At 37.7% G+C, this 25,523-nt stretch overlaps 1 protein-coding gene and 1 pseudogene across 6 annotated transcripts in view; one reads left to right on the top strand and one right to left on the bottom strand.

Annotated features, from left to right (window-relative positions):
* CYP2C91 (cytochrome P450 2C21 pseudogene) overlaps positions 1 to 19,702 on the top strand; it is a 39,466-nt pseudogene extending 19,764 nt beyond the window's left edge. The window contains 6 exon segments of the transcript NR_132429.1: positions 571 to 707; positions 3,975 to 4,135; positions 4,718 to 4,887; positions 6,163 to 6,249; positions 17,484 to 17,562; positions 19,227 to 19,702. The product of NR_132429.1 is annotated as a cytochrome P450 2C21 pseudogene (transcript).
* Positions 14,588 to 25,523, bottom strand: part of CYP2C42 (cytochrome P450 C42) — a 61,587-nt gene continuing 50,651 nt past the window's right edge. For 4 of the 5 annotated variants that reach the window (XR_014825735.1, XM_084993183.1, XM_084993182.1 and 1 more), the window contains 2 exon segments: positions 17,246 to 17,387; positions 14,588 to 15,096 (listed from right to left, as the gene is read on the bottom strand). Coding sequence is in view for 3 of the 5 variants with exons in the window: in XM_084993183.1 (XP_084849309.1) it covers positions 14,915 to 15,096; positions 17,246 to 17,387 (324 nt within the window). In the remaining 2 variants the exon portion in view is untranslated. 5 annotated transcript variants of the gene reach the window in all.

Raw genomic sequence — 25,523 nt, 5'->3', positions numbered from 1 at the left:
CGCTGAAAACCCAAGAGGCTCCTCCCCAGGGCAGCCCGACTCAGAATGACTGTCTGAGATCTTTTCACAGCTTGGCCAAGCTTGTTGCAGCTTTTCTGGGCTGCAGGGGGTCCTGCCTGGAGCTGGTAGTCCTATGCACCTGATCCACTATAGCTTGTGCCAACTCTTTATAATAATAAGCTATCAGAAAGAGAAACTCTATTAAGAAAACTGTTCCATTTATAAGCACATCAAAAGAATTAAATAACCTAGAAATAAATCTAACTTAGGAGGTAAAAGACGTATACTCAGAAAACTGTAAGACACTAATGAAAGAAATTGAATACTATTCAAACAAATGGAAAAAATATACCTTGCTCATGGGTTGGAAGATTAATATTATTAAAAGGACCATATTATTTGGGAATATACAGATTCAATGCAATCCCTATCAAAATAGCAATGAGAGTTTTCATGGGACAAGCACAAATAATTCTAAAATTTGTGTTAAAACAGAGAAGATCCCATATAGCTAAAACAGTCTTTAAGATGGAAGAACAAAACTGGAGGCATCATGCTTCTTCATTTCAGACTATACTACAGAGCTACAGTAATCAAAGCAGTATGCTACTGGCAGAAAGCAGATGCTACTGGCAGAAATCAGTGGAACAGAGTATAGAGCCCAGAAATGAACCCACACTTATATGGACAATTAATCTACAATAAAGGTAAGAATATATAAGGGGGAAAAATAGCCTCTTCAATAAAGGATGTTGGGAAAACTGGATAGCTACATTCCAAAAATCAAACTGGACAGCTTTCTCACACCACATACAAAATAAACTCCAAAGGGATTAAGTACTTAAATGTAAGACCTGAATCCATAAAAATCCTAGAGAAAACACAGGCAGTGTACTTAATGACATCAGTCTTGGTAAAAATTTTTTGCATATGTTTCCTTTGGCAAGGGAAAAGAAAAGTAAAAATAAGCAAATGTAACCCAATCATACTTAAAATCTTTTCCATAGCAAAGGAGGCAATCAACAAAATGAAAAGTCTGCTGAACTGCATGGGGAAAAGATATTTCCAAACACAATAACTGACAAGGGGTTAATATAAAAAATTTACAAAAAACACATATAACTCAACATCAAAAAAAAAAAAAAAACAAACCCTCAGTCCAAATAACTTAAATAAAATTTGGCAAAGGACCCAAATAGACATTTTTCTGAAGAAGACATAAAGTTGGCCAATAAGCACATGAAAAGATGCTCAGCATCACTAGTCATCAGGGAAAGGTAAATGAACACTACAATGCTGTACAGTAGAAAAAAATTGTATTGGGGAAATAACTATTTAAAAATATAATGAGATATCATTTCACTACTGTCAGGATAGCTTTTATCAAAAAGACAAATAACAGGTGTTGGGTAGAATGTGGAAAAAAAAAAAAAAACGGAACCCTCATGAACCATTAGTGGGACTGTAAATTGGTGCAGCCACTATGGAAAAAAAGTATGAAATTTCCTGCAAAAATTAAAAACACAACTAGCATACAATACAGCACTTCCACTCCTGGGTATTTATCCAAAGAAAATGAAAACATTAATTTGAAAATGTATATGCAAGCTTATATTCATTGCAGTATTATGTACAACAGCCAAGATATGGAAGCAACCTAAGAGTCTATCAGTACATGAATGGATAAAGAAGAAATGGGAGTTCCCGTCATGGCTCAGTGTTTAACAAATCCAATTAGGAACCATGAGGTTGTGGGTTCGATCCCTGGCCTTGCTCAATGGGTTAAGGATTCGGCGTTGCCATGAGCTGTGGTGTAGGTTGCAGACACGGCTCAGACCCAGAGTTGCTGTGGCTCTGGCGTAGGCCAGCGGCTACAGCTCTGATTAGACCCCTAGCCTGGGAACCTCCATATTGCCATGGGTGCGGCCCTAGAAAAGGCAAAAAGAAGAAATGGTGTGTGTGTGTGTGTGTGTGTGTGTGTGTGTGTGTACATATATAGTGTTACATTACTCAGCTATGTAAAATAATGAAATTGTGTTATTTGTGACAACATGGATAGACCTGGAAGGTTTTATGCTTAGGGAAAAATGTCAGGCAAAGAAAGACATATACAATACATTCTACTTCGTATTTGCAATCTAAAAATTAAAACAAAACAAAACAGAGAATCATAAACACAGAGAAGAAACTGGTAGTCAACAGAAGGGAGGGAATGGGCAGGGTGGTAAAATAGGTGAAGAGGATTAAGAAGTACAGATTTCCAGTTATAAATAAGTCATGAGGATGTAATGTACAATATAAGGAATAGGGTCAATAACATTTCAATAAGTGTGTGATGGCAGATGGTTCCTAGATTTACCATGGTGATCAAATTGCAATGTATGTAAATGTCAAACCACCATTTCCTCATCTGAAATGAGTGTATTATTGCATGTCAACTATATTTTCATAAAAATGAATGTATAGAAAAGGGTATGCTTCCTGCATACTTTTTAGGTGATTCTGTAGACATGAGTCAAGGGTAAATTGGGATGAACACTGGGTTCAAGCTCTATCACTAGTTTTGTGTGTTACACAGGTTGACTAACCTTTCTGAACATCAACACCCTCATGAGGATAGCAGAGGTATGCCCCTGAATTTCTTCAGAGTGCTGGTTAGGAAACGAATTTGAATGGTTTTAAAATTCATTGTTAGTTAACCTGTGCATACTGTATAACTCTGGCCATTTGATCAGTTCCCCCTCCTTCAAATCCCAAATGTGTTCCAGTGCAAGAGCATGTCTTCTTCATCTTTATCTACTTGTTATATAGCAATGTGTTTGATACACAATATGGGCCTGTAAAAGTTTGCTGAATGAATTAATGAATGATTCTTTCCTCTTTCAGCTCTACAATGCTTTCACTTTTTAAATACATTATCTCCCAGGAAGTTATAATACAGTATTCAAAATATTGCTGAGCAAAAAAGTTTGTTATAGAGAAAGTAAAAAAACACCAAGAGTTCCTGGACCTTAGTGGTCCTTAAGACTTTATTGATTGATTACTTCCTGATCCAAATGGAAAAGGTATAATGTGACCCTGATTTACTGCTTCATCTTTGTGGGTGATGTGATGTGACTTATGGGATAGCTTTGTCATTCTCAGGGAAATTGGTAACAAATTCTCCTTCTTAAAGATATACTAATTGCTTGTGCAACCAATTGCTTGTGTAAACTCTATTGTGTCTTGAGATATTTCCAAGTTCTCACTGAAAACGACTTGAAAGATTTTATATTAACGTTGTTAAAGCTTGTTCTTTATTTGGAGACAGATTGAAACACACACATGTTCAAGATTAATGATAACATATTCTCTTTCATAAAAAATTTCATGAATGAAGAGATCATAAGAATGGGTAGGAGTCTGGAAAAATTTACCCTTGGAAAGACAGTAGGAAACAGGTGAGGTAAGTTTTGAGTAAAGTCCAGCTTAGATTAGCAGAGATGAACAAAATTAGTTCAGGGAATGGTAGGTACAGTGGTCTAGTGTGTAGAATTTTCAAAGAGATTATTTTGATTGTAATTGAGGAAGAATTGTGGGCATAATGACTAATGAGTTTTGGAATAGTAATACAGTTTGGGGTGGGTGGTTCTGGAGGCTTGAATATGAAGTTTAGAAATGATGAAATATAATAGGAGCTTCAGTTGACCATGAGTAGCAGTGGTGATAAGAATCAAGTAATAAAGAAATTACTGAAGAACTGATTTGTGTAGAGGGAAAGAAAGTGAGGAACCAGAAAGAACTTGTTGGAAGTTTAACTCTGATTATATTTTAGCTGTTTGAAGGAATCTTAACAACTCATCTAACTTAACCCTCAGCTGTAGCACTCAAATATTTGGCTTAATTTGTCCACTAGATGAAGTAAGCAAATAATGCTGTTATATTGAATTTTTTTAAGTTACCTCTAAGGTTTTTAAATTTATCTGTTTAACAAGGAATCCTAACATATCACTGCTAGGAAAAGCACAAGAGTCTGAATTTACCATGGACAACTTGATCACCCTCAGATGGGATGTGTTTAGTGCAGGAACAGAGACAACAAGCATCACCCTGATATATGGACTCTTGCTCCTGCTGAAGTACCAAGAGATCACAGGTATGGTTATAGATGATGGACAGAAGGAAACTCTGGATGGAAATTGGCAAGCAGCCCTGATAACTATTATACTCTTCATCTGCCCAGTGTACAACTTCTACCAGTTGTACATCTTCCTGTCATTGGATGAATTAAATTCAAATTAGATTACAGTACTAAAAGAGAATGAGATATTGAACCAGCAGCAGAGATTTGAAGAGCAGAGGTCATTGTTCTCCTTGCTCTGGTGGAGTGTCCTTGATTTGCATCAAGACAGATGCAGTATGCAGAGTTGTCTTTTGATGGAAAGAATTAGCTTTCTTCTTTCTCTAAAAAGATATTGCTTGATAAGCCTTCCAAGTCCAGGAAAATATATTTTTATCAAAAGATATTTCTTTTCAAACACATTTGCAATGTAAGTATTGACTCAACAAAATTACAGTCTTTTCCTATCAAAAAAACTTAGTGTCTAAGTTTAAAAAGTTATATACTAATAAAAATTCTAATGTATTTTCTTGGGCAAACAGTTTTTCCAATGTAATCATGATTAAGAAGATAAAGGTCTTTATCACTTGACATAAATTCTGATTCCTACCTTGCCAGGAAGAGATTAAACATGTGGTTGGCAGAAACTGGAGCCCCCTGCATGCAGGACAGGAGCCGCATGCCCTACATGGATGCTGTGGTGCATGAGATACATTGACCTGGTCCCCACCAACCTGCCCCACAAAGCAACTCAGGACATTAAATTCAGAGACTATCTTATTCCCAAGGTGAGAGGTATTTCATCTATACTGCTCTTTCATAATCTTAGGTTATCAGCTATCACAATGGTGGAATAAGAGATTGCCTAACTGTCTACAGGTGTTGCACAGTTATAACTCAGGCATTTCACCCTCTGACCACATTCTAGTTTGCTGACACAGTTGAATAAATTAAATACTACTTAGAAAGTATTTTCAGTACATTGGTAGCTGGCTCCACATTCTATCTTTTCGTTGGTCCAATCTGCTGTCTACCTCCCTATTTTCCAGTGTATGTTTTATGATGCTTACCATTTAACCAGTGTATTCCTGCCTGCCCCACCCACACCTCCCTAACGATCTGTTTTGCTTACTTATTAAAAGTCCAGTGCAATAGTCTTCTTCCTTTCTGTCTGCTCTTGCACTACTGACCCCTTCTGAAAAAAGACTGTGCAACATAAGCAGGTTGGTATCATTATAACAACCCCAAATGTATCCTCAATCTTGCCCAGCATTCTTGCTGCATAACCTAACTCAGCTTGCTCCACAAGCATGACAATGTTTTCCAACACTGAATTCTTCCCTTCAGTTCTCGACTGTGGATGTTTTCCCAAGTGACCTGGTCTTCCACAGAGAAACTGAGATTGGAGGGGAACTTCCTCAACTCCCTTCCACTAGATTTACAAGTTTAGTTACATCCATACCCTTTGATTTCTGTTCATTTTGTTGTTGTGGAAGAAGAGCTTTCCTTTTCTGTGAAGAAAATCATTCTGCGTGTATTGTGGCTCCCTTTCCTCTCCCCTTTGTAGGGATCTTCCTCAAATAATCATGTCCTCCTTTTTTTTAAACCTATATTCTCTCCCACCCTGCTGGCTCCTTTCCACTATCATCTGAACACACTCAATTCTATACATCTTAAAAATTTTTTTTCTGGAGTTCCCATTGAGGCTCAGTGGAAATGAAGCTGACTAGTATCCATGAGGATGCAGTTTTGGTCCCTGGCCTCGCTCAGTGGGTTAAAGATCTGGCATTGCCGTGAGCTGTAGTGTAGGTCACAGAAACGGCTCGGATCCTGCATTGCTGTGGCTGTGGTGTGGGCCCTTGTCTACAGCTCCTATTCTGCCCCTAGCCTGGGAACCTCCATATGCGGTCCTAAAAAGACAAACAAAAAAAGACAAAATTTTTCCCAAATCCTGACCACTTCTGTTCACTTAATTTACATTTTACTCTTCCTCCCTTACTGGAGTAACTGTGACTCTCTCTCTCGCTCTTTCTCTCTCTCTCTATATATATGCCACATCCCAGACATGCAGATGTTCCTGGGTCAGCGACCTGAGCCACAGCAGTGACAACTCCCGATCCTTAAGCCCTTCAGCCATCAGGAAATTCAGAGTAATTATGTTTTTCAATAATTATTTTTTGTTCTTTCTTTCTCTTTCTTCCTTCCTTTCTCTCTCTCTCTCTCTTTCTTCCTCCCTTCCTTCCTTCCTTGCTTTCTTCTTTCCTTCCTTCCTTCCTCCATTTCTCCCTTTCTCCCTCTCTCTCTTTCTTCTTTTCTTTCATGGCCACACCTGTGGCATATGGAATTTCCTGAGTGAGGGACTGAATCTGAGCCACAGTCGTGACATTCACCTCAGCTGCGGCAATGCCAGATTCTTAAGCCACTGCTCTAGGCTAGCGATTGTACCTAATACTTAACCTGCTGTGCCACAGCAGGAATTCTTGTCCTTCTCTTTTATATTACTGTTTCTCCTTTCTTGCTTTCCTCTTGATCTGTAGAAGTATATATATATATATGTACAGGATCGCAAATTCCTATTGGCACCTAACTATTTTGGGGAGGTTTCTCTTGAGATTACAGTTTACAGTATGCATCGTTACATATTTACAATCTTCTTAAAATTAATACCATTAAATTTTGTTTGAAATGCAAGAACACTGCAGTCATATATGGCTGTTGAACCTGCTCTACTTCCTTTATGCTACAGTTATCACATTTATAATATCTCTCTATATATTATAAACCTACCGTTAATGTTATAAATTTTACTTACAAAAGTTTGGCAAACTTTTCTGTAAAAGACCTGATAGTAAATATATAGACTTTGTGGACATATGGTTTCAACTCTGCCATTGTAGCATGAAAGTAACCATAGATACCACTTAAAGAAGTAGGTATAGATGTGCTCCTGTAATACTTTGTTTATAAAACAAGTGGAAGTCTGAATATAGAATGCTCTTTTAACAGGTTTTAATTTTTTTTGCTTTTTAACATTTTAAACATTTCATCTTACTGTTTTTGCTAAGTAGCCAGCAGTCATTTGAATTATTATTCCCCTGTAGGTAATGTACCATTTTTTCTTTGACTACATTCAACTTTTCTCTGTATATTTGACTTACTTTTAGCTATAATGTTTTTAAGTTTGGTTTTGTTCTTATTTATTCTACTTATCTTTGTCTAAATTTGAGGATTTTTTTCTTCATTATTTTCTCAGATGTTTTTTGCCCTTTCTCTCTTCTCTTTTTTACAATTCCAATCACCTTATGTTATTTTTGAAAAGGTTCCTAAGGGTCTGTAATTTTTTTCTTTTCATTAGACTTGGAAAATGTCTATTGACTTATCTTTCAATTCACCAAGACTTTCTTTTGTCATATGCAAACCACTGTAAGACCCATGTAATAAGTAACCTAATCAAATATAAATTTTAATTTAAAATTTTCCATTTGGTTTTTAAAATTTTTATTTTGATTATAACATTTATTAACATTTTATTTAATGTGGAGAGTATTTTTTATTTCTTTGACTATAATAATCTTTCAAAATACTTGTCTGTTTATTCCATTATCAGTGTTATTTTAGTGTTAGTATTGTTTTCCATTTTCTCTCATGTATAAGTCACATTTTGCTGATGTTTGTGTGTGAATCTGTGTGTGTATGTGCATGCACACATAATAATTTTGAATTTTATCCTAGTTATTTTTTAAAGCTTTATTGAAGTATAGTTGATCACAAGGTCATGATAATTTTTACTGAACAAATTGATTCAGTTATACATGTACACACATCCATTCTCTTTCAGATTCTTTTTCCACATAGATTATCACAAAATATTAAGTAGGGTTCTCTGTGATATACAGCAAGTTCCCACTGGACAATCATTCTATGAAACTCAGTGTGCATACGCCAGTCCCAAACCCCAGTCCATCCCCCCTCCCTCCTCACCTGTTCCCTTTGGTAAACATAGGTTTTTCGAAGTCTGTGAGTCTGTTTCCATTCTGAAAATAAGTTCATGCGTATCCTTTTTTTTTAGTTTCTACATGTATGTGATGTTTGTTTTTCACTGTCTAACTTCACTTAGTATGATTTCTAGGTCCATTCATGTTCCTGCAGATGGCATTATTTCATTATTTTTATGGCTGAGTAATATTCCATTGTATATATATACCACATCTACTTTGTCCAGTTCTCTGTCAAGGGGCATTTAGGTGGCTTCTATGTCTTGGCTATTGTAAATGGTTCTGCGGTAAACATTGGAATACATGGATCTTTTTGAATGATGGTTTTCTCTGGATAGATGCCCAGGAGTGGGATTACTGGATCATATGGTAATTCTGTTTTTCATTTTTTGAGTAACTTTCATACTGATTTCCATAGTGGTTGCACCAATTTACATTCCCACCAACATTGTAAGAGGGTTCCCTTTTCTCCACACCTTCTCCAGCATTTATTATTTGTAGATTTTTTGATGATGGCCATTCTGGCTGGTGTAAGGTGGTACCTCACAGTAGTTTTGATTTGCATTTCTCTAATAATTAGAGATGTTGAGTATCTTTTCATGTGTTTTTTGGCTATCTGTATGCCATCTTTGGAGAAATGTCTATTTAGATCTTCTGCCCATATTTTTTTGATTGGATTATTTTTTCAATATTGAGCTGTAGGAAGTATTTGTATATTTTGGAGATTGACCCCTTGTCAGTTGCTTTATTTGCAAATATTTTCTACCATTCTGTGGCTTGTATTTTCATTTTGTTTATGGTTTACTTTGCTGTGCAAAAACTTTGAAGTTTAATTAGGTCCCATTTGTTTATTTTTGTTTTAATTTTCATTACTCTAGGAGGTGGATCGGAGAAGATATTGCTGTGGTTTATGTCAGAATATTCAGCCTCTGTTTTCCTTTACATGTATTTCTTTTTATTATTTGATCTCCATGGCTAGGACTTCCAAAACTATGTTGAATAAAAGTGGGCAAGGGTGAAACCCTTGTCTTGTTCTTGATTTTAGCAGTAATTCTTTCACCTTGTCCCCATTGAGAATGCTGTTAGCTGTGGGTTTGTCATATATGGCCTTTATTAAGTTGAGGTAACTTTTCTCTGTGCCCACTTTCTGGAGGGTTTTTTTTTAAAAAAATAAGAAATGGATATTAGATTTTGCCAAAAGCTTTTTCTGAATCTATTGAGACAATCATATGGTTTTTATTCTTCACTTTGTTAGTGTGGTGTATCACACTGACTGATTTGTGGATATTGAAAAATCCTTGTATCCCTGGGGTAAAATTCTATTTGATCATGGTGTATGATCCTTTTAATGTACTTCTGGATTTGGTTTGCTAGTATTTCATTGAGTATTTTTCCATCTCTGTTCATCAGTGATGTTGGGCTGTAATTGTGTGTGTGTGTGTGGTATCTTTGTCTGGTTTTGGTATCAGGCTATTCCTTCTTCTGAAATTTTTTGGAAACATTTCAGAAGAATAAGTGTTTACTATAAATGTTTGATAGAATTCACCTATGAAGCCATCTGGTTCTGGATTTTTTGTTTGTTAGGAGTTTTTAAATCAGAGTTTCACTTTCAGCAATTGTGATTTGTCCCTTCATTTTTTTATTTCTTCCTCATTCATTTTTGCAGACTGTATCTTTCTAAGAATTTGTCCCTTTCTCTAGGTTGTCTTTTTTATTGGCATAGAGTTGTTTGTAGTAGTCTCTTATGATCCTTTATATTTCTGTGATGTCTTTCTACCTTATCTTTTTTCATTTCTAATTTTATTGATTTGATTCCTCTTTTTTTTCCTTGATGAGTCCGACTAAATGTTAGTCAATTTTGTTGACCTTTTCAAAGAACCAGCGTTTAGTTTCATTGATCTTTTCTACTGTTTTCTGCATTTTAATTTCATCTATTTCTGCTCTGATCTTTATGATTGCTTTCCTTCAGCTAGCTTTGGGTTTTGTTTGTTCTTCTTTATCCAGGTGCTTTAGGTATAAAGTTAGATTGTGTATTTGAGATTTTTCTTGTTTCCTGAGATAGGCTTATATTGCTATAAACTTCCCTCTTAGAACTGCTTTTGCTGCATCCCATAGGTTTTGGATCATTGGCTCTTCATTGTCATTTGTCTCTAGGTGTTTTTTAATTTCCTCTTTGAGTTCTTCAGTAATCCATTAGTTGTTTAGTAGCATGTTGTTTTGCCAAGGCATTTATGTGTTTTTTGAAGTTTTTTTTTTCTTTTTGTTGATTTCTAGTCTTAAAAGTATTGTGGTCATAAAAGATGCTTGATAGGATTTCCATTTTCTTAAATTTATGGAGGCTTGATTTTGGCCAAGAATGTGATCTGTCCTAGAGAATGTTTCATGTGTTCTTGAGAAGAATGTGTATGCTGCTGCTTTTGGGTGGAATATTCTATGAATATCTATTAAATCCATGTGGTCTAATGCATCATTTAAGGCCTGTGTTTCCTTGTTGATTTTCTTTCTGGATGATCTATCCCTTGCTGTAAGATGGGTGTTAAAGTCCCCCACTATTATTGCGTTATTGTCAATTTCTCCTTTAAAGGCTGTTAATCATTACCTTGTATATTGAGATACTCCTATGTTGGGTGCATATGTATTTACAGTTGTTATATTTTCCTTTTGGATTGATCCTTTGATCATTATGCAATGTCCTTCTTTGTCTCTTGTAACCATTTTTATTTTAAAGTCTGTTTTGTCTGATGTGACTATTGCTACTCCAGCCTTCTTTTGATTACTATTTGTATGGAACATCTTCTTCCGTCTTTTCACTTTCAGTTTGTATGTATCCCTAAGACTGAAGTGGGTATCTTGCAGACAGCATAAAATGTGAGTCTTTTTTTTTGTATCCATTCAGCCAGTCTGTGTCTTTCAGTTGAAACATTTAGCCATTTACATTTAAGGTAATTATTTATATGTATGTTATTATTGCTATTTTGTTAACTGTTTTGGATTTTTTTGGTTGGTCTTTTTTCTTCCTTTCTTGTTTTCTTCTTTTGCAGTTTTATGACTATCTTTAGAGTTGTGTTTGGGTTGATTTTTTAGTATTTATGTGTGTATCTACTATAGATTTTGGGGATGCAGTTTCCATGAGGTTTTGATAGGAGAATATAGATAGATAGAGAGATAGAATATATATATATATATTGATAGGATATATATATATATATAGATAGATAGGATATATATAGATAGATAGGAGAATATATGTATATATATATTATTGATTTAAATTTCTGGTCTCTTAATTGTGAATGCATCTCCAGTACCCTACATCTGTACCTTTGTCTTTTCATGATTGCTGGTTTTGGAATCATACTTGTGTGTGGATGATTTCCTGCCTTTACTATACATTTACCTTTACTGTTGAGCTTTCTCATTTGTTATTTTCTTGTTTCCAGTTGTGGCTTTTTATTTTCCACCTAGAGAGATTTCTTTAGTATTTATTGTAAAGCCGATTTGGTGTTGCTGAATTCTCTTAGCCTTTGCTTATCTGTAAAGGTTTTAACTTCTTCAAATCTGAATGAGAGCTTACTGGGTGGAGTATTCTTGGTTGTAGTTTTCTTCCTTTCATCACTTTAAGTATATTGTGCCACTCCCTTCTGGCCTGCAGAGTTTCTGCTGAGAAATCATCTGATAACCTTATTGGGATTCCCTTGTAGGTTATTTGTTGCTTTTCCCTAGCTACTTTCAATATTTTCTCTTTGTCTTTAATTTTGGTCAATTTTATTAACATGTGTCTCAGGGTGTTCCTCCTTGGGTTTATTCTGTATGGTATTTGTTGTGCTTGTGGATATGAGTGAGTGATTTCTTTCCCATGTTAGGGAAGTTTTGGCTATTATCTCTTCAAATATTTTCTCTGGCCCTTTCTCTCTCTTTTCCTTCTGGTACCCCCTATACTGCAAATGTTGGTGCCTTTAAAGTTGTCCCATAGTTCTCTTGGACTGCCTTCATTTCTTTTCTTTTTTCCCCACTTTATTCTGTTCTGCATCAGTGATTCCACCAGTATGTCTTCCACCTCACTTGTTTGTTCTTCTGCCACATGTATTCTACTATTGGTTTCTACTACTAAGTTTTTAATTTTGGTTATTGTATTTTGAGTGTCTGCTTGTTTAATCTTTAAATCTTCTATTTCTTTGTTCAACTTAAAAAAAATATATCAACCTTTGCCTCCAGTTTTTTTCTGAGATCTTGGATCATCTTTACTGTCATTACTCTAAAGTCTTTTCCATGGAGGTTGCTAATCTCCAGTTTACTTAGCTGTTTTTCTGGGGTTTTGTCTTGTTCCTTCATCCAGATCATATTTCTCTCTTTTCATTTTGTGTAGTCTCATTTACATAAGCTATAGACTTGTAACTTTTCTTGCTTCTGGTGTCTGCCACCTTGTGGCTGAAATTGATATAGGGGCTTCAGCAACCTGCAAGTTGTTGCAGGCTTCTTAGTGGGAGGGACTGGTGACTGTCTCCTGGCTGGTGGAGCTGAATCTTGTCCCTCTGGTGGTTAGGGCTTTGTCTCTGGGTGTGATTAGAAGTGGTTGTTTGCTTAGAAGGACTTTACACAGCCTGTTTACTGATGAGTGGGACTGAATTCCTACCTCGTTTGTTGTTTGGCATGGGGCTTCTCAGCCCTCGTGGCTGAGATTTTTTTTCCCAATAATGGCAGCCTCTGGGAGAGCTTATGCCAATGATTATTCCCAGTACCTCCACCTCCAATGTCCTGCCCCTATAGCAAGCCATAGCCACCCCCTCCTTTTACAGGAGACCCTCCAAAACCTGCAGGTAGTTCTGACTCAGATTCTTATGGAGTCCCTACTTTGTCCTGGGACCCAGTGAATATAAAGCCCCATGTGAGCCGTGCAAGAGTGGAGTCTCTGTTTCCTTCAGTCCAGTAGATCTCCTGCACACAAGCCCTGCTGGCCTTCAATGCTGAGTGCTCTGGGGCCTCCTCCTCTCAATGCCAGACCGGGGAATGTGACATGGAGTTTGGAACTCTCACTCCTTTGGGAAAACCTCTGTGATGTAGTTATTTTCCAGTCTGTGTGTGTCACTCACCCAGTAGGCATGGGAGTGCTTATATTGAGAAAGTACCCCTCCTGCCATTTCAGTGTGGCTTCTTCTTTGTCTGGGTGTAGGGGTCTTTTTTGATAGCTTCCAGTGTATTTTGTGGATGGCTGTTCACCAGTTAGTTGTAATTTTAGTGTTTTCATGAGAGAAGCTGAGCTTAAGTCCTTCTACTCTGCCATCTTGTCCCAATCCACCTATCAGTGTTTTTTTTTTTTTTTTCTTTTCTTTTCTTAATGTTAATCTGTAGTTGATGCATATTCTCAGGGAAAAAAATTTAGGTGAAAAAAAAATGGCCTCAAATGGGGTTTTACTTTTAGCCCAGGCAGCTCCCAGAAGCCTAATGGTCACACCATTGTCCTGAGAACAAAGCTCACTTATATCGCCTCTATATATCAGCCTTTTCAGGGATTTAAGGATGAGTTCAAGGGCATACACTTGGGTCAGAAAAATACATGAAGAAATTGAAACCTTCCATTGATACCTGTTCTCCCCAACCAAGCTCCAGTAACTCCTTTATCCTCTGAATAGGGTAAAGATGGTAAGTGTTCCCTGAGTTTTTCTCAATTAAAATATCATTTGACTAACCCACTAGAAACTATCTCATTTTTTAAAAAATGTGACAGCCCCTAAAATAGTTAAAAAATTACCTGAAATCAGTATTGTTAAAGAGATAACAAAAGGTTACAAAAAAATACTTAAAAAATTTTTTTGACTCTTCCTCCAGTCCCAGGTTTCTCTTGAATTCAGTCCTCAATGAGAAATCTTTCCTCAAAGAAAGAAAATACTCCTCTTCCTCACTGCCGTCCCACAGGGTCATGACAGAAAAGTACTGTATTTTTTTTTTTTTTTTGTCTTTTCGTCTTTTTTGTTGTTGTTGTTGTTGCTATTTCTTGGGCCGCTCCCGCGGCATATGGAGGTTCCCAGGCTAGGGGTCGAATCGGACCTGTAGCCACCAGCCTACGCCAGAGCCACAGCAACGCGGGATCCGAGCCGCGTCTGCGACCTACACCACAGCTCATGGCAACGCCGGATCGTTAACCCACTGAGCAAGGGCAGGGACCGAACCCGCAACCTCATGGTTCCTAGTCGGATTCGTTAACCACTGCGCCACGATGGGAACTCCCAGAAAAGTACTGTATTTGTTTTCTTCTTTCTCTGCTCCTCAAAAGCATTTCAATCAAATAAAATTTTCCAAAATAAGGAATTATAGGAGGTAGATCCTTGGAAGGGAAAAAATTTATCGATGCCTAAGCAGGCAAGCCAATATACTGTTCTCATCAGGCTCAGGCTCCATGACTGATTCTTCCAGTTTTGTTTTGAGACTCCCCCATCCTAACACATACCCCCACAGCCACAGACATAACCATATAGATACACAAATATCCAAGAGATATTGTGTTAATGTTTAATATTTATGTCTTTCTTTTTCAGTGGTTCATTTAGATCTTACAGACAGGAACTACCCTGTACCCACATTAAAGATGAGGATCAGCATGTGGACAGTAGTAGCAGAGTAGAGAGAATATTAGATAAATGTGTGCAGTGAACCTCAGGAAACTCTAGTGGAGGTTGGGTGTTCACTGGATATTGGGAGAATAGCAGGCTGTGAGAGGCGAGGTCAGAGAAGGTATTCCAGGGACCAGGATGAGGTGAGCAATGTCCCAGAGGAGGGGAGTGGCAGATGACAGCACAGCAGCTGCCAGAGGGTCCTCTCTTCCTCACAGTGGAATGAAGCAGATCTGGTAGAAGGGAGGCACAGAAGCAAATCCATTGGCAACTGGAGTGGTGTCGATGTCCTTTGGATCAACCACAGATTTCAGGTTAAATTTCTGTAAAATTGTGGTCAGGAATAAAAATAGCTCCATGCGGGCCAGGCCCTCTCCCACACAAATCCGTTTTCCTGAAAATAACAGACCCAGGGGTTGGTTATTCTTCAAATAGCGTGTTTGTGACTGGCATGAAGAGAATACACAGTAACTATTTGGCAAATGATTGAATGGATGGATGGATGTGTGTGTGGATGGATTAATGGAAGACTAGCTGGATTGACAGAAGGACAGTAATGAAGATAGACAAACTTGTTAGCCACACAAAGTCTTTATCTTAACAAACATCCTTCATTCAACAGTGATAGAGTAACGGAGTTCCCATCGTGGTGCAGTGGTTAATGAATCCGACTAGGAACCATGAGGTTGCGAGTTTGGTCCCTGCCCTTGCTCAGTGGGTTAACGATCCGGCGTTGCCGTGAGCTGTGGTGTAGGTTGCAGATGCGGCTCGGATCCCGCATTGCTGTGGCTCTGGTGTAGGCCAGTGGCTACAGGTCCGATTCGACCCCTAGCCTGGGAACCTCCATATGCCGCGAAAGCGGCCCAAGAAAATAGCAAAAAGACAAAAAAACAAAAACAAAAACAAAAACAAAAAACAAAACAAAAAAAACAAAACAGTTATAGAGTATCAGTTATATGCTTATCACTTCAATAGGTAATCTTACATTATAGTGGCTCTTTTGGAATTTCAAATTTAAAACTATCTTTTTTTAGAAATACCCTCACATTGCTTCTCCAGTGGATTGAAGGGAGAAGAATGGAGAGGAGGCTCATGTATCTGTGTCTCCTTTTCTACATCTGGTACAAAATTCAGCTAAAGATTTTTTCACTAGTGTATTTTCAAAAGACTTATATGATGATCTAGATTTTAAATTTTAAATTGATTATATGACTGTACTTATCAAACTCATGTGTCTTACAGGATACAGTGCAATGGCTTGACTTGTCTCTTCACATTCTGTTCCCAGTCTGATGTCCCATGATCTTTCCTTCCATTAGTCACACCTTTTACTCTCAGCTCTAAGCCGAGCCACTCTTCATTACCTTCCAACACACCAGCCACGTCAAGCTCTTCATTACCTTCCAAGTCACCAGCCATGTCAAGCTTTATCTCATGCTGTTCCTCTTGGCTGAGATGTACTTCTATTTTACTTCCTTCCATTTCTAGGTCAGATATTGTATTTCCTTTACACTCTTTGGTAATTCCCTCAGGTCTTAGATTCTTACTCTCTCTGGGTTATTCCCTTTATTTTATAGTTTGTTAAAATGTGAATTCCTTGAATGAAGGGCTCAGTTCTTGTGTCTTAGATCTACAGTGCCACACTTGAAGCATGCATCAAGAGTCACAGAATAAACAAAGGTGACTCCATGGGCAGACACTCAGAGCACTCCTTTCAGGTATGAAGATCCAATAACCAAGACATAAGATCATGACTGGAGGAAGAGGATGATGCTCTGGAATCACTGCATGGTATCCTACCACAGCCCCAGTATTCCCCCACCCTATATTTAGTTGAAAGTTCTCCTCCTCGATCTAGAGCAAATGTCCTATTCCTATGGCTCATTACTTCCTTAAAAATGACCTTCCTTTTCTTCTTTCATTTCTCTATATCCCCTGTGCAGCAGCTCAAATATAATTTCTCTTATTAAAATGTTGCTTATTCCATCTTATGCCTCAGTACGGAGTATGAATAATCAGGAAAGAGGTGGTTTCCACCTCTTGTCGCTGAGCAGTCTGTTATTCCCTCTCTCATAGTACTAGTTGTACCATATGACAACAGTGTTTACTCCTTTCCTCCAGTAATTGGGATGTGAGCTTTAGGAGTGCCTATTTTATACTTCGACATACTTATGTCCCCATATCTCATCCTGTGGTGACAGGCAACAGATAGAAGATGATCAACAAAGTTATCTGACTTTGTCAGAACTGGTGAAGACGTATAAACTCACTTTCTAGGAAGAGTTCTGGGTACTGCAGTGACATATTTGGAGGCAGAATTCAATAAACCCACCTTCTAGCTTTCTTCTTTTGGAAGAACCAAATGACTTCCCAAGGCCCCACTGATGTGGCCCAACAATGAGGATGTATCAAGAGGTGGAAAAGTACATGGGCATTGCAAAGAGAAACTCTACTAGCTTGAGAGTGGGTACTGTGTACATTTTAGCTGATTTCATGAAGGTGTTTTGTTCCCCGAAGCACCAAAAGAAATGAATTTCTGTTACCTGTTGAGAAAGGCATGAAGTAGTCACTCTTCTTAAAGTTACCACTCTCATCTAGGAAATGGCCAGGGTCAAACACTTCTGGGTTGGGGAATGCTTTGCAATCATACAGCACAGAAGTCAAAGATGTTAATATTGTTGTGCCCTGGAATGAACAGACAAAGATAAACTGAGTTATTAAGAAGTTACAGAGCTAGAAGAAATGTTGGATATTACTTAGTCCAGTCTCTTTGATCCATAGATGGAGAAACCGTGGTCCAAAGAAGTGAAGTGAAATTTCCAGGCAGACAGACCAGATAATAAACAAGGATGAGTTTAAGGTCAGTAGTTTCTAAATGCTGAACATGGGGAAATTAGCTGGTTCAAACAGGAGGGTGAGAGAACTTTATGGGTGATGTTTTATATTTTATGTCTTGATTGTTGTGTGGTTATATGACTGTACTTAAATACATATTAAGTGCATATGACTATACACTTAAAATGCTGAATTTTAATTTACATAATTTATACCTCAGCTAAAAATTAGGATAATACATTGTCACAAAAGCATATATGGTGAAATTTCCCTCCCACCTAACCAAGAAATCCCATTTAAACTTCTTAGAAATATTCATTCCCATGAGTTATATGTGCTCCCAGTAAATGTGGCCATCCAGAAATGATGTTATATGTTTTTATGTTTGAAAGCACAGAACATTTCACTTTCCTCCTGGCCTTACCTAAATCACAAGTAGTCTCACAAGCATCTGGACTTTTTTTTTTTTTTTTTTTTTGTCTTTTGTCCTTTTAGGGCCACACCTACAGCATTTGGAGGTTCCCAGGCTAGAGGTCTAATCGGAGCTACAGCTGCCGGCCTATGCCAGAGCCACAGCAACAATGAACTGAGCCACCTCTGCAACCTATACCATAAGCTCACGGCAACGCTGGATCCTTAACCCACTGAGTGAGGCCAGGGATTAAATCCACAACCTCATGGTTCCTAGTTGGATTTGTTTCCTCTGTGCCACGATGGGAACTCCTGGACTTTTTTTTTTTTTTTTTGTCTTTTCGCCATTTCTTGGGCCGCTCCCGCGGCATATGGAGGTTCCCAGGCTAGGGGTCTAATCAGAGCTGTAGCCACTGGCCTACGCCAGAGCCACAGCAATGCAGGATCTGAGCCGCATCTGCAACCTACACCACAGCTCATGGCAATGCCGGATCCTTAACCCGCTGAGCAAGGCCAGGGACTGAACCTGCAACCTCATGCCTCCTAGTTGGATTCGTTAACCACTGCACCACGACGGGAACTCCCTCCTGGACTTTTTAATAAGATAATTTAATATTTAATAATATAACTTGTATTAGTACTTATTAAGATAATTTGTGTACTGTCTCATATCGACAAATATACCTCTGCCTTATTTATGCTGCATAATATGAATGCCATTATACTATTCATAATCATTAGGTACTTTGCAGTATTTTATTCAAGCGATTATGTGATGAAGGAAATTTTAGACATTCATGCATTTGTATGCTGAATTTGAATTCTTGCATTATATTTTGTATTTTAATAGACTATCAAATTATCCTATAAAATGGGTATATTAATTTATATTTCAGTGCATGCAAGTGCCCATTTATAAATATCCTTACAAAAACAAAGCTTTGACAATCTTTGAAGCTGTGTCTTCATCAATCTGATGAGTGGAAATGGTATCTCATAGTTTTAGCTTGTATTCTGCATATATCTGGCTTAATTCTTATTTATTTATTTATATTGAGGTATAGTTGGTGTAATACCCTACATTATATAGTCCCACTGAACATAATGAAGTAGCTGTTATCAGCAGTTCACAAATGACAAAATGGAGAGTTAGAGGAAAAAGAAATTTACACAAAATGATAGCTAAGAAGCAGAGCTTGAATTCATATTGAAGTCCTCCTGACTTTTTTCTCGGCTAATTTGTACTTACGAATAACTACCACTGTTTTCCATCTTTAGGGCACACTTTGCAAGCTGGAAGAACCTGATTCATTTACAAAAGCCAAAGGGAGAGTTATCCCTCTCTACATACCTCTCAATCCTCTGCCTGAGACATGCAGCAACTGATTCTGATCATGGGTTTTTTGGCCTGGAAATAACCTGAAAACCTGAAAAGAGGCATAATCTGGACCCATGAAATGCAAATTACCATTCTGCAACTCTGAGGATGTCATTCTTCCTCAAAACTGCGTTATAACCATCTCAAAATTATTTGTAGGGGGATGGTTTTAGCTTCTTCCTACTTTTCATTGAATATTTGTTTTCCTACTTTTCGCTGAACATTTGTTTTTTTAGTGATATAAATACTCAACTCCTTACGTGAAATTCCCAGAGCTTAACATAATGTCCATTTTCAGAATTATTCAACTTTCAGAAAGGTATGATGATGTATATACCATAGGTTTTATCCAATAAAATGTAGGATATTACCATAATATCAAGTATGTTGATTTTTTTAGAAATATGAATAGCATACAAAGTAGGATAAATAAGAATATAAATAGATTTACTTCAGTTCAAATAAGGCTTTAGACACCAAATGAAATTATGCCAAATTTATTTCTTTTTTATATTTTAAAATCTTTAGTATTATAAAATTGAGAATAAGAGATGTTATACCTGGTATTTGAAGAGAACCTAGATTTATGCTATCCAAACAGTAGCTACAGACCATATATGGTTATTTACATCTAACATTATTAGAAGCAAATTAAAATTAAAATACCGCCCCTTGGATACATGAACCACATTTCAGGTACACAGTAGGCACATATGGTTGATGGCTGCTGTACTGGCCCACACAGACATAGAATATTTCCATCATTGTTGAATTTTATTTGACCCTTCTCTCTTAAATCAAGCATCAGCAGACCACAGTGGAGGGGCAAAATCCAGCCAGCAGACCAACATGTTTTGGTATGGCCTACAAGTTAATTTTTAACTTGAAAATATGTGAATTTTAAAATTGAAAAAATCAGATGGGATTAAGATGGTGGAATAGAAGGACTGGAGCTCAACTTCTCTCCTAAAAACAACAAAATTCACAACTAAAGATGGGAAACCTTAAAAAAGATATCCTACTCCAGAGAAAAAGAGGAGGCTACATCAAGAGGTAGGTGGGGCGATTTCATGATATAACAACCCCATACCTCCCAGGTGGGAAGCCCTACAGACTGGAAACTAACTGTTTCACAGAGACTCACCTACAGGAGTGAGAGTTCTGAGCCCCACATCAAACCCCCACACATGGGGATCTGGCACTGGGAGAAAGAGCCCCTGGAGCATCTGGCATTGAAGTCCAGTGGGGCTTGTGGGAAGGAGCTCCATGGGACTGGGGGAAATGGAGACCCCACTCTTAAAAGGCACACACGGACTTCCACGTGCACTGGGTCCCAGGGCAAAGTCTCCATAGGAATCTGGGTCAAACCTGACTGCAGTTGTTGGAGGACATCCTGGGGAAAAAAGGGGTGAATGTGACTTGTTGTGAGGGAAGGACCTTGGAAGCAAAACTCTTGGGAATATGCAGCAGCATGCCTTTCTCTGGAGGTGGCCATTTTGGGAAAATCTGGCCCCACCCATCAGTCAGTCAGCCAGCGGTGAGAAGCCCCAGGCCAAACAACAATCCAGGTGGGATCACAGCCATACCCCTCAGTAAGCAGGCTGCCTAAAGACCCCTCAGGCACACAGCTGCCTCTAATCCCATCCAGAGACTAAGCCCCACATACCAGAGGGATTAGAATCAGCTCCACCTACCAGGGGGCAGGCATCAGCCCCGCCCATCAGGAAGCCTACAGCAAGCTCCCATACTGACTTCAGCCACAAGGGGGGCAGACACCAGAGTAAGACAGGCTACAACTCGTAAAAAGGTCAAAACACTAAAAACCTATAAAAATGAAAAGATAGAGAACTATAACTCAGATGAGGGAGAAAGGAAAACCCCCAGAAAATCAGCTAAGCAATGAGGAGATTTTCAGCCTTCAGGAAAAAGACTTTAGATTGTTGATGCTGAAGATGATGCAAGACATTGGGAATAAACTGGAGGCAAAGATGGATAACTTACAGAGAACACTGAGCAAAGAGATACAAGATATAAAACTTAAACAAGAAGAGATGCAAAATACAATAACTGAAATAAAAAACTTATTAGAAGCAGCTAACAGCAGAATACAGGAGGCAGAAGAACGAATAAGCGAGGCAGAGGACAGATTAGTAGAAATTATGGGTGCAGAACAGAAAAGAGAAAAAAGATTGAAAACAAATGAAGAGAGTCTCAGAGAACTCTGGGACAATGTTAAATGCACCAACATCCATATTATAGGGGTGCCAGAAGGAGAAGAGAGAGAGAAGGAGACAGAAAAAATATTCCAACAGATAGTAGCCAAAAACTTCCCTAACATGGGAAAGGAATCACTCACTCAAATCCAGGAAGCACGAGTACTGTATAAAATAAACCCAAGGAGGAATACACTGAGACACATATTAATCAAACTGACCAAAATTAAAGACAAAGAGAAAATCTTGAAAGCAGCTAGGGAAAAGAAACAAATAACATGCAAGGGAACCCCAATAAGGTTATTAGCAGATTTTTCAGCAGAAACTCTGCAGGCCAGAAGGGAGTGGCATGATATACTTAACGTGATGAAAGGAAAAAACCTCCAACCAAGATTACTCTACCCAGCAAGGCTCTCATTCAGATTTGAAGGAGAAATCAAAACCTTCACAGATAAGAAAAAGTTGAGAGAATTTAGCAACACGGAACCAGCTTTACAACAAATACTAAAGGACCTTCTCTAGGCAGAAAAGAAAAGGCCGCAACCAGAAATAAAAACACCACAAATGACAAGGCTCACCAGTAAAGGTTTATATACAGTAAGGATACACAATCATCCACACACAATTATGCCACCAAAATCAGAAATCATGAGAAGAGGAGGGTATAAATGCAGGACACTGGAAATGCACTTGCAATTAAGAGAACAACAACTTGAAACAATCTCATATACACATAGACTCATATCAAAACTTTGGAATAGCTGCAAACCAAAAATCTACAATTAATACACAAGAAAGATCAATTCAAATACAACACTAAAGATAGTCATCAGACCACAAGAGGAGAGAACAAGAAAGAAAGGAAAGAAAAAAGAGCAGCAAAAACAAATCCAAAGCAATTAATAAGATGGCAATAAGATCATACATATCAATAATTACCTTAGGTGTTAATGGACTAAACGCCCCAACCAAAAGTCATAGAATGGCTGAATGGATACCAAAACAAGACTCACATATATGTTGTCTTCAAAAGACCCACTTCACTTCTAGGGACACATACAAATTGAAAATGAGAGGATGGAAGAAAATATTTCATGCAAACAGGAATCAAAAGAAAGCTGGAGTAGCAATACTCATATCTGACAAAATAGACTTTAAAATGAAGACTCTTTTAAGCAATAAAGAAGGTCATTACATAATGATCAAAGGATCAATCCAGGAAGAAGATATAATAATTTAAATATCTATGCACCCAACATAGGTTCACCACAATATATAAGGCAACTGCTAACAACCTTAAAAGGACAAATCAACAATAACACAATAATAGTGGGGGACATTAACACCCCAATTACAGCAATGGACAGATCAACTAGACATAAAATCAATAAGGAAACACAGGTCCTGAATGATGCATTAAACCAGATGGACTTAATAGATATTTATAGCACATTCCATCCAAAAGCAACAGAATACACATTCTTCTCAAGTGCCCATGGAACATTCTCTAAGATGGATCACATCCTGGGCTACAAATCCAACCTTGGTAACTTTAAGAAAATTGAAATCGTATCAACCATCTTTTCCGACCACAATGCTATATGACTGGAAATCAACAACAAGAAAAAAACTGCAAAAAACACAAACATGTGGAGACTCAACAACATGCTACCGAACTACCAATGGGTCACTGAAGAAATCAAAGAGGAAATGAAAAAATACCTAGCATCAAATGACAACAAAGATATGACACTCCAAAATCTATGGGATGCAGCAAAAGCCATTCTAAGAGGAAAGTTTATAGCAGTACAAGCCCACCTCAGGAAACAAAAAGCTCAAATAAACAAGCTAACTTGACAGCTAAAGCAGCTAGAGAGAGAACAGACAAGACCTAAAGAGAGTAGAAGGAAAGAAATCATAAAGATCACAGCAGAAATCAATGAAATAGAAACAAAGAAAAGCATAGTCAAGATCAATGAAACGAAAAGCTGGTTCTTTGAAAAGATCAACAAAATTGATAAACCCCTAGCCAGACTTATCAAGCAAAAAAGAGAGAGGACTCAAATCAATAAAATTAGAAATGAAAAAGGAGAAGTAACAATGGACATCACAGAAATACAAAGGATCATAAGAGACTACTATATGCAACTATACGCCAATAAAATGGAAAACCTAGAAGAAATGGAAAAATTCTTAGAAAAGTACAATCTTCCAAGACTAAACCAAGATGAAATAGAAAAAATGAATGGACCCATCACAAGAGCTGAAATCGAAACTGTGATTAAAAAACTTCCAACAATCAAGAGTCCAGGACCAGATGGCTTCACAGGCAAATTCTATCAAACATTTAGGGAAGAGCTAACACCTATCCTTCTGAAACTATTCCAAAAAATTTCAGAGGAAGGGATACTCCCAAACTCATTCTATGAGGCCACCGTCACCCTGGTACCAAAACCAGACAAAGACTCCACAAAAAAAGAAAACTACAGGCCAATATCACTGATGAACATCGATGCAAAAATCCTCAACAAAATACTAGCAATCTGAATCCAATAATACATTAACAGGATTGTACATCATGATCAAGTGGGATTTATCCCAGGGATGCAAGCGTTCTCCAATATCCGCAAATCCATCAGTGTGATATACCACATTAACAAACTGAAGAATAAAAACCATATGATCCTCTCAATAGACACGGAAAAAGCCTTTGACAAAATCCAACACCCATTTCTGGTAAAAACCCTTCAGAAAGTGGGCATAACAGGAACCTACCTCAACATGATAAAGGCCATATATGACAAACCCACAGCAAACATCATTCTCAATGGTGCAAAGCTGAAAAAATTCCTGCTGAGATCAGGAACAAGACAAGGATGTCCGCTCTCACCACTACTCTTCAACACAGTTCTGGAAGTCCTAGCCACAGCAATCAAAGAAGTAAAAGAAATAAAAGGAATCCGAATTGGAAAGGAAGAAGTAAAACTGTCACTATTTGTAGATGACATGATACTATACCTAGAGAATCCTAAAGACTCTACCAGAAAACTGTTAGAGCTCATCCATGAAATTGGCAAATTCGTAGGATACAAAATTAATACACAGAAATTGATGGCATTTCTACACATTAACAATGAAAAATCAGAAAGAGAAATTAGGGAAGCAATTCCGTTTACCACAGCATCCAAAAGAGTAATATACCTAGGAGTAAACATACTTAAAGAGACAAAAGACCTGTACTCTGAAAACTATAAGACACTGATGAACGAAATCAAAGATGACACAAATAGATGGAAAGATATACCATGCTTGTGGATTGAAAGAGTTAATATTATCAAAATGACTATACTACCTAAGGCAATCTACAGATTCAATGCAATTCCTTTCAAATTACCAAGGACATTTTCCACATACCTCCAACAAAATATTTTAAAGTTTGTTTGGAAGCACAAAAGACGCAGAATAGCCAAAGACATCCTGAAAAAGAAAAATGGAGCTGGAGGAATCAGGCTCCAGGACTTCAGACTATACTACAAAGCAACAGTCATCAAAACCATATGGTACTGGCACAAGGACAGAAAGATGGATCAGTGGAACAGGATAGAAAGCCCAGAATTAAACCCACACACCTACAGCCCCATCAAAAAATAGGCAGAAGATCTAAACAGACAGTTCTCCAAAGAAGACATGCAGATGTCCAAAAAACACATGAAAAGATGTTCAACATCACTCATTATTAGAGAGATAAATATCAAAACCACTCTGAGGTAGCACCTTACACCAGCCAGAATGGCCATCATCCAAAAGTCTACAAACAATAAGTGCTGGAGAAGGTGTGGAGAAAAAGGAACCCTAGTACACTGTTGGTGGGATTGTAAATTGGTGCAATCACTGTGGAAAACAGTATGGAGATGCATCAGAACACTCAAAATAGAACTACCATTTGATCCAGTAATCCCACTCCTGGGCATCTATCCAGAGAAA

This window comes from Sus scrofa, chromosome 14, assembly GCF_054392235.1.
Source record: "Sus scrofa isolate SSC_HxYL_T2T_F1_AM1 chromosome 14, Sscrofa_HxYL_maternal_Yorkshire_Landrace_v2.0, whole genome shotgun sequence".
Classification (NCBI taxonomy): Eukaryota; Metazoa; Chordata; class Mammalia; order Artiodactyla; family Suidae; genus Sus; species Sus scrofa.
The sequence above is the reverse complement of the archived record's forward strand: the minus strand, read 5'-3'. Positions and strand labels throughout refer to the sequence as shown.